The following is a 10145-nucleotide window of genomic DNA, read 5'->3' as shown; positions in this document are numbered from 1 at the left end:
AAAAACAAACAGCCCAAATAAATATACGAGTCACTCAAGGATTCAAAGGAAGGAATTTTATTCATGGTTACAAAAGAAGGAGTACCATGAAACATAAGAGATGGTAGTTTTAAAACATGACACACAACTGTTTCTGAAACAACTAAAAAGAATACTGTGTAAATGAAAGTATTCAATGTAGCTGCATGTTTAAAGAAGAAAACATGTAAAGTGTATCAAATAAAAATTTGACCACTAACTTAGTGATGTTATTTCCTCTAAGTTGATAAGCACAACATAAGGAGAAAAAAAAGGTTACAGTCATCATGTACAGAGGGAAAACAATAAAAGCTTTCAGCCTTGAATGCCATGCAGTCCATCTAGAAACTCCTTTTATTGTTATTACTGTCAATTTCCACAAACTACATATCAGATTTATAGTGGTCTAAACCAAGCCTTTCTAGAGTGGATTCAGTTGGTCCAGAAACAGCCAAATTCTACATTTGCACCAACAATGACATTAAATCTCTATAATTCAATTGTGTCTGAGTGCAACTTGAAAGCAGATAGATCTGTTTTCCCTTTGTAAACAACACAGTTGATCTTGAGTTCCACAGGATAACGTATTCGGTGGAACAGTGCTGTGTTACTGAGTTGTGCCCTGTTTTGTCTCTCTGTGTGTCAGTGAAACTGTGGTGTTTTTGTCTCAGGAGAGCTTCAGGCAGTGGTGGAGTATTCTGACGAGCTTCACAGTGCTCTCACAGCAAACACACAGTGTGTGTGTGTGTGTGAAAACAGCACAGGTTTGGTTTTTTTGAGAAACACAGACAAACATGGTCATACCACATCGAGACAACGGCTCAACAAAATAATAATTCATAGATGAACATTGTGAACTGTATTTTGACCATTGCTGATTTTGACTTCACTCTAGCATACGGGCTTAGCTAAAGAGACTGAGGCCAACATCAGAAATACCTATGAGAACGTTAATAAAGCGGAGTTATTTGTACAATTTTCCTGTCACATCTCAGACGGATTTTGATTTGTGTCTGGAGATGCGAGGAACCATAGCCATAATCCAAGGTCCATCTCTTATATAAGTAAGAAAAGACAAAAAAAAAAACAAAAAAAAACTGCAGCAACCTACATTATTCAGCTCTGAGCTGTGACACCCATTCTGTCACCATCTCTGTCTGATCTTCTGTAGTGAAACGCTTAAGGGAGGTTGCACATCTTTTTCAGTACAAGGACATCGGTTTAGCTCTTCGTTCACTTCTTATTAGAGCTGAGATAACATAGTCCAGAGTAACTTCATCGTTTTGGGTCTGTGTTTTAACCATACTTAATCCATTAGAGCTCCTCTCTTACGGAGGCTGAAAAAACAAAAGTTTGATTTCTCTCAGGTTTGTTTTAATAGTGTTTAAGTAAAAAACCAAAAATATTCTGTTCAGCAAAAAATATGCTATATGCACAGAAGTGATATTCCTTCCATATATTTCTCCACAGCGAGGGAACGGCCGTTTGCTTTATTTTGGAACCAAGAGCTGGCCGGTGTTTCTTTGTCTGTAAAGCACTAATGGGGAGTAACTAGCGTGCTGGAAGGAGTCTCTTTAAACTAACGAACAAAACATGTTTCATTTGGTCGAAGAAATATTAGCTGTTTATAAAATGACAACCAAATTATGATTTTTCATGATCTGCGTGCCAAAGGGTTTTGCACACTCCTCCACCAATGCTCACTCGTACTATTAAGCGTGATAAAACAAACATCTAAAATAAAGCAGCTGTTCTCAGCTCCAGTCCTGGGGAACCCACTTGACAGCACATTCTGGCCAGTACCAAGACGAGCACACCCAGTTCTCCAGGCCAAAGGCTAAATAAAAAGGGGATAAGATGAATCAGTATGCTGTTTTGTGGGTCCCTAGGACCGGAGCTGCAAAACTGCCATTTACAACAATCATATCACAGCTCTGTCCTTGGTTTAAGAGCATTAAGAGCAATGTAAGCTCTTAACCAGAGGCTTGTTTAGTATTTAGTGAATTGTGTCATCTTTTGGTATCTGCTTTTGCCAACTCATGATTACGTAACACCCAATAAAATGCTGTTAATGAATCTGCTGTTAATGGGGATCCAGCATTTGCCCTTTAAAAATGATAAAGTTGAATTTTGAATAGATGTGATCATTCAGCACCATGCGTTGGATACATTTCAATTATGGACTGACCACTAGTTACAGGAATAAAAGTTTCTCTTTTTTTTGCGTTACTTTCAAAAAGACACTTTGATACAATCCCAATACATTCTAGTGGTTAATTGAGTTTAGTAATACATCTTAATTATTAAAAAAAAAAAAAAAAAAAAAAAGCAGGATAAAAACAATTTTCTGCTGCTCACGTCAATTGTGGGCTGACACAGGCATGCGTTACAAGCCACAGAACTGCAATGCGCCTGACGTGATCCTGCAGATCGCCACTACAGGCAAGAGTTAAACTTTAAAAAGCAATTCAACCCAAATTGAAAAGAAAAAAAAAAAAATTATATATTGGCACACACTAGAGGTCAACACAAGATAAAAGCCAAGAGAACAAATGAAAGAGACAAATCATGGAGGAGAAGGAGGATGGATGTGGCCCGTTGTTGCGGCGGACTTCTCCCTAAGTCTCGGTCTTCTTTTTGTTTTTCTTGAGAAAAGAGGGAGTGCGGAACTTCTTCTTCTTCTTTGAGGGGGATTTGCTGGGAGATTCGTCGCTGCCCTGGTCGCCGGCAGCTGCGTCCGCTGTGTCGTCGGGGGCAACAGGCTCCTCCCCCTCTGGCTGGGAGGCGGGGACTGTTTGGGTGGGGGCGGGATCTTCTGCAGGAAGAGCGGCGACTTCAGAGGGTTCATCTGGGGTGAGGTCAGGCAGGGTCTGTCTTAAAGTGGCGGGATCACTGTCGTCTTTCAGAGTCTGCTCCTGCTGCACCTCTGTGGAACGGGAGGAAAGGGAAGTGGGAGAGAGGTGGAAAAGTGAGAGGGGGGAAAAAAAACAGTCAGATTGGGGAATACCTGCATGCTGGACGGCCCATGCCATTTACTGAGAACAAAGTCAGTTCAGGTCCCTTTCGGTTTCCACTTCTGCAACAGCAGCTTTACACTGCCTGTCCATACTAATCCCCAACAGAAGAGCATTTTCTAATGAAACCATAAACTGAACACTGTACTGTCAATAATCACTATCTAAATACACTACAGTTCAGTTTTCTCAAATTACACTAGCCTGTTGCTGTAAGTACTCATTTAGCTATAATCTTTTGTTCTGTCAGAAAAGTAAAAAAAAAAAAAAAAAGCAATCAATTAAAGTATAGTCCTAATAATGCATACAAGCACATACTCAGAGAACAATGCTGATATAAAACAACACCAAAAATAGGCCCCGAGTAATATTACAAACAGAACATTATTTCGAAAATAACACAGCCGCTTTGAGTTCTTCACAGCACTTTAGCAAAAGTAAACTTTGTTCAAAAATTTGGCCAGCAAATTAATTTGTCTGTAATAATTCTCTGTGAATCAGAGTGGCATACTTTTATGAAAGCCTTTTTGATCATTACGGTTTTCAGTGATTATAGCTTTCCATGCACAGATTTGAAGTATATTACTTTCCTGAACATTTCACTGAACTGTGTTCAGATCTGACAGCATAAGGAGAATAGCCACTGCTTTTCAGAAAACATGTCATCACCCATCCAATCTGATATTCAGTCATGCCTCCAAGGTATCACAATGCCAACTGATGCAGTTCTCAGGACACACATATCTATGTAGCAGCCCCTTTAAAGCTATGGTTGCTATGTTTGCTGTTCTTGCAGATATGCAGAGGATCTCATATATCAAGCACCAGCTTACAGCTCATTCGTAGGGGCATCACAAAAACCCAAAATGCACCATATATATCCAATATTGAATTTAAAACTCACATACTCCGTGCCAATACTCCTACACTGATGAATGAGGGCAAACCATCAAGCAAAGCCAAACAAAACTTCAAAGGACGTATGTAAACAATTTAGACAAGGCAACTGTTTGGCAACTTCTGGCTAAGCCATCTACAAGCTTCACAATCTGCAAGCTGAAAAAGCACTTTCTACAAGAGGAAACACTCCATCAAGAGGAAAAAAGAGAATATAGTATACCTGAGGAAAGGACCATCTGGAATAGAGACATAATATTCATACGTTACCTGATCTAAACCGTCAAGAGGATTTTACAGAGCAGTTGAAAAATTGTAAACACTTTTATGTAAAAGTTGAAAAAGTTCAGAGTGAGGAAAAGTCCAGGGGTTAATAGGAAGAGATTTGTTGCTGGGTTCATCTCAGAGTAACACAAATTCTAAATCTTTTTTTTTTTTCTTCGTTAAGCATCTTTAGAAAACGTAATTTAGCATTTTAGTCCCACGGAAAGAGGCCCAGAAAGAGTTTCCCATCTGGATTATAATGATTTAATAAACGGATTAGTACAAATTATATAATCATCAAGTCGCTTTTGATAAGGAAGTTCTGTCCATAAAAACTGTAGCCATTCACAAAATGGCTTGAGAGAGAGTCAGTGATAGTGCAAAAATCCTCTAAGATATCCCCCACCAACAAAAGGAAACCAGAAGAGTGTTAGTGATTAAAAAAAAAAAACATCAACCCCAGCGAATGAGTTAGGCCACAGAGGGTGAGAAGGTGAAGCCATGCAGGGAGGAGTTAAATCAGGCATGGAGGGGAGTATGGGGACAGTACTTACTATGGCAACAGGTACTCTTTTGCATTTCCATCTCCTGATTGTAACGCAGCCACAAAGAAGAAAAAGCACAAGTAGAAAAAATGTCTATGCAAGTCAAATCACAGGCACTGTGTTAAATTAAAATAAAAAAATTAAAGTTGGACAAAAACAAACAGAAAAAAACAGGACACAGACCACCGGGAGAAAAAAGAATGGACTCAGAGCCATTCTTAGTAAACCCAGAGAAATGAGTATGAGAAGTGAATGAGAAAGATAAAGAGACAAGGGATACACCCATATGACACCCATTTGAAATCAGATTACACCCAAGTGACAGATAATCACATTCTCTTCACCTTTGTAGGCCTGTTTTAATCTGACAATACTGATGAAGATTTGTATATGCCTGCTCGTAGCAGCTGACTTGATATTCAAAACTATGACTATGACTTACGGGACTTAAATTCACACAAATTAACGGGACGTCCAAAATGGATATTTATTCCTGTGTTAGTGTGTATGATCTGGAAGACAGTCTGTTTATTAGAACAACTGTAACAAAGTTTTCCCTGTCTGATAGTATAGGTGTAATCCAAATGTAATAAAGACCAAGAGGGAAAATGAGATTTCTGAGAACTTGAGAGGGAATGTATTTAGAGTAACAAAGGAAAAACTATACATCTCAATAAACAGATAGTCCATATCAATCTCTGAAACTAAAAAAAAATGATATGCCAAGCTCTTAAAAAGGGAGACACTACTTATAAAATATTAGACATTGTATACCACTAGATATCAGAACTTAAAAAACATCATTTCTAATGGCCTCTCCTGTATAATAAAATCCAACACTCAAAGTCTGAAATTTAGAGATTGCGTGACAAAAATTGGAATATATTTTTATATATTTATCAGTTAAATACTGCTGCCTTAAATTTGCTTCTGCTGGGGACAGCAGAAAAGAAGCAAAAATATCAATGAGATCCTCTTGGTCTATTATTACAGAGACAAACCAACACTTATACATGACAATGACAGTTACAGAACACACACAGAGGAGTCATAGACAGGAATCATAGCATTCACATTATTGACCCCTGAGGCACTCCGAAACAATTCAACCAGGAGAAGTCATGCCCGAAACTACTCCAGTGGACCTCTGAACCTACCTTCCTCTGCTCTGATTGGGGTGCTAGGCGGGGTGCGGGTGGGGCTTGGATCCTTAACTTCCTCTTCAGGCTCCTGGGTCTGATCTAAAGCGGAGGAAAATGAGTATTTTGTGCGAAGAGCGAGCCAACAGGTTCTTATTTGCCATATACATTGTAATCCAATCCATTAAAAATATGATTAAGTAACAAGTTCAATTTACCCTGAGGATTTTCTAACAACAGCATTAGTGAACCACAAAATATTTGGGCATTTGCAAATGAAGGATTGAAAATCATTAAATCCAGATGCTAACATCAAATCACTGTCATTCATCTGTTGTTTACACCTACAAAATCGGGCAAATGTTCAAATGTCATTTTACAAAGTTGATCAAAGTATTGGATTAGAACCATTATACAAGTGTAACTGATCACACAGCTGGGGAATTTTTCAATTTCTCCCATTTTCTTAAAAAACATCAAGACACACAAATAGAGCAGGAGGGATCACAGGTGTTGATTAGAGAATGCTGCTCACAAGAGATTAAATAAAAACAAACAACAGAGGACATGTCAAGAGTCCACCTTCACCCCATAAATACCACAGAACCTCCCACACCGCGAGCCCATGGGCAGTGAAGGCTTCAACTGTAGGCACCACACGCCAGAGTATTAGTACAGAGCGAGCAGACCATGAATCCCGGTTAGGAGAGGAGTCACTGTGCCATCGCTTAATGGAACAACTGGGTCCTTTTTCACACTGACCTCAGAGACCAATCAGATTTAGAATTCAGGGGTTAGATGACAGTTAAATCAGACCGTCGGAGGAGGGAGTTTTTGGAAACGGGAGGAAAGAGAAGGCGAGAACACAGGAGGAGAGGTATCAAAAAACATAGGTGGGATAGAAAGGACAGATATAAACAAGGAAGAAAAGTTGTGGGCGGGAGAGAAGAGGAGGAAAAGAGAAAGGAGAAAGAAACAGATTTAAACCAGAGAAGGATAGAGAGAGAGAGAGAGAGAGAGAGAGAGAAAAGGTCTCCCGTGGGCAGAATGGACTGATGAAAGGAAGGCGGGATGGATGGAGAGATGACAAGGCAATCGGGCAGAGCTCCGAGGGTACCTGCAGCCTCACTGTTGGGTTCGGTGTGAGAGCAGGTGACCCGTTCTGTGTTGATTTGGAGTGCTTTCAGAACAGCACAGTGAAACTCCTTATGGGGAGATTCTGGAGGACCAGAGTCTCCAGGACTGCTTTGACTTGACACTGCCCCAGAATCTGCACCCCTGCTGGGGTTATAAGAAGGGGGTGGGGCAGCTGTGACCTGTGGCTCCTCTGTGCCATTGCTTTCCTGTGTTGAGGGGGGGCCTGAGGGCTGAGGGGGGTGCTGGGTATCCCCTGAATGTGATAGACCCAACATGGCTGATTCCTCCACCTGCACTGGATGCAACACAACAGCATTTTTCCATGGCTGTGGGGTCACAAAAGGCTGAACTACATCCCACAGACTGAAAGCAGTAAATGTGGAGCTCTGACAAAAGGATGACATTCTGCTACGAGTTTACAAACAACCATCCATTGGTCTCAGTTATATTATCCTGATATGTAAACATATATGAGTCTGTTACCTCTTGAGCCTATAACCAGAAGGCTATGTTAAGGATTAAAAAAACAAAGACAGTTCTGTAACAATACAAGTACTTACGCAGTCTGAGGAAGAATCTCTTGATCACTTGTCCAACTAAAGATTTTCACTAGATAGTTCAACACCACGAGGAGTCAACAGCTGACAGCTGACAAGAAATGGTCAGCTGAACAGGAAAGAGAAAGAGAGAGAATGTGGAGGAGAGCACTCTTACCTTCCGGGCCTTTCTGTTTGAGCTCCACCTCCTTACGGTACTCTTCCAGTTCCTGGTCGGTGAGCTTGGTGAAGGGGTTCGGTCCAGTCTTACTAACAATAACCACAGGCTGGTACTCTTTCTCAATGATGGCTTTGGAGGCCGTCACAAGCTCCCCCTACGTGTGAAGACAAGGACATACAACACATACACAGAGAGGTAAAAGACTGACACACAACAAAATACTGACGAGCGTTAAAATCTGTTGTCCGATTAAAAACTGCTTTAGAGTCTCACTTCTTGTTTTGGTCATGTTGTTAAACAGTAAAATGTATTAAATATGGGAGACCCAAGTCTCACTTCTTGTTTTGGTCATGTTGTTAAACAGTAAAATGTATTGAATAAGAGAGACCCAAGTTAGACAAGGCCCTGGCGTAGAGAGAGCATGTTCTGCCCAAAAGAACTGAACAGTTAACCAAAACAAATAACTTTGACAAAATATATGAGTCATGTGATATGGCTTGGTCCAGTTTCCATGTGCCCTCTGTACAACTCTTGTCTGAAATAGTGTTTATGTAGTAATATTTTATGAAGAAGAAAAAGTGCAGAAGTCGTCAATGATTTCAAAGAAACTTTGAAACAGACAAAGAAGTTACAAAGTGAGTCACATGGTGAAATTACTGCCACAGAGCAGGAAAAATCTCCTTTAGACACTGTAGACAGATGGAAACTGGGTTGACCTCAGAGAACATAAATAACACTAGTTCAAAGAGGAGACTTGGAGTAGATTTGTTTTAAACAAACAAGACACTATTTTCAAGAGACACAGTATTATATATGATATTATACTGCACAAAGAGCATAACACATATTGAAGAAGATGACAACCTCTTTGACTGAGTCGATCATTCTTAACATGTTAGTGATTCACATGTTTAATTATAATGATACACATTAGACACCATGTGTTGTCTACTGTGACAACACAAACACAATTGCATTTACCCTTTTTTCATTCCTTAAAACCCCCTTAACTAGAGGACATATTTTGCTGTGTGTATTCAATCTAGATGTCTCTGCAGATCTGCAATAAAAGTGCAATACAAATTCTAAAGCATTTTAAAATGGTGTATGTTAGTGTCATTTTAATGAGCAAAGCACCATGTTGCAAATGTGCCATTACACGCTATAAGTTTTAGCTCTAGCTGCCATGAAATCCATTCCAGTGTTCTCTAGCTTTTTTTCATGGAGACACAAATCAGAAAAGGTGATGAAAAATGAAACTGCAATGCAGTTTGGGGATATTCCAATCACAACACATTCTCTTGCATGAAGATGAAGGAATACATTGAGTTATCTATTTTAAGTTAGAGCAGGATGTACCTTTCTAATAGACCTAGCAGGGCTATAGTTCTGCTCTGACATGTCAAGGCCTTCGATTGTCTCCGTACAGTCAGACAGAGGAGCATCCTGCAATAGTAAACCTGGTGAGGAGTGCATTACCCAGCCCCTGATATCTACATCCACACACACACACACACACACACACTCACTCATATATTGCTATTCAGACAGACGTACATGTCCTCTCCCTCACTCTCTCACACACACACACACACACACACACGACTGGAACTAGCACTCATATACACATTCAACACACAGACACACACACACTCCAAACATGCAGAGCACATTTCATAAGAAGCAAATGGGGCAGACTCAAATGATCCAAGGTCATGCACTGCAACACTACACCGAAACGTGTGCTAGTCAAACCACTCACGGAGCTCAGGGACATGAACAACGGCTACGAGCAGTAAGACATGCTCAGGGAGTCCGGCCGAGCGCTAAGGCACTGGATCAGACTCCGTTTAACCAGGCTTGCATGGGCTTTCAACAAAAACCATACGCACTTAAGAGTTTTAGCTGTAGCAGCTCTAGAACAACTGCAATGCATTTGATAAAGTGCTTTATGTTTCCAAGTAAAATTTCACTTAATGAATGTTTTTGCTTACTGAGGTTTGGTCATTTAATCAAAGGTGACATTCCACATTATTTTCTAAAATATATGTTCCCTTCAACTGTAGAAGCTGTCTTTGGGTAAATGGTTTTAATATAATAACTTTTCTTTTCTCTTACTCACAGTCACCTTCTTTGAGATTATGTTAATTTTTAATCATCTGTTAGGACACAAGACGGATTTGGCAGATGGCACTAAGGCTAAAATACTACTTACACCCTCAGAACACACACTATGCAGCAAGTGGGCAAGGGTTTTGATACACGTTAGGTCTGACTAGCAACCCGCTAAAAGCCAATGAGAAGGCTGGGCTGAACTGAACAGGAATGGGTCAGCAAAAACATCGCTATGAGAAACGTGCAAACCCACCACGTTGCATGAACAAATAATAAAACACTGACTTCACGGCACTGCA

At 40.2% G+C, this 10145-nt stretch overlaps 1 protein-coding gene across 1 annotated transcript in view; it reads right to left on the bottom strand.

The window, feature by feature from the left end:
• Window positions 1-2540: 2540 nt before the first annotated feature.
• The window catches only part of add1 (adducin 1 (alpha)), a 30082-nt gene continuing 22477 nt past the window's right edge, over window positions 2541-10145 (bottom strand). Inside the window, exons 13-16 of the mRNA XM_030767220.1 lie at window positions 9091-9177; window positions 7729-7885; window positions 5896-5979; window positions 2541-2944 (exon numbers count right to left, since the gene is read on the bottom strand). Of these exons, the coding sequence (XP_030623080.1) occupies window positions 2637-2944; window positions 5896-5979; window positions 7729-7885; window positions 9091-9177 (636 nt within the window). The 3' untranslated portion in view covers window positions 2541-2636. The remainder of the gene's footprint in view (window positions 2945-5895; window positions 5980-7728; window positions 7886-9090; window positions 9178-10145) is intronic.

Source organism: Chanos chanos, chromosome 3 (assembly GCF_902362185.1).
Source record: "Chanos chanos chromosome 3, fChaCha1.1, whole genome shotgun sequence".
In the NCBI taxonomy this organism is placed as follows: domain Eukaryota; kingdom Metazoa; phylum Chordata; class Actinopteri; order Gonorynchiformes; family Chanidae; genus Chanos; species Chanos chanos.
Note: the sequence above shows the minus strand (reverse complement) of the source record. Positions and strands in the feature narration are given on the sequence as shown.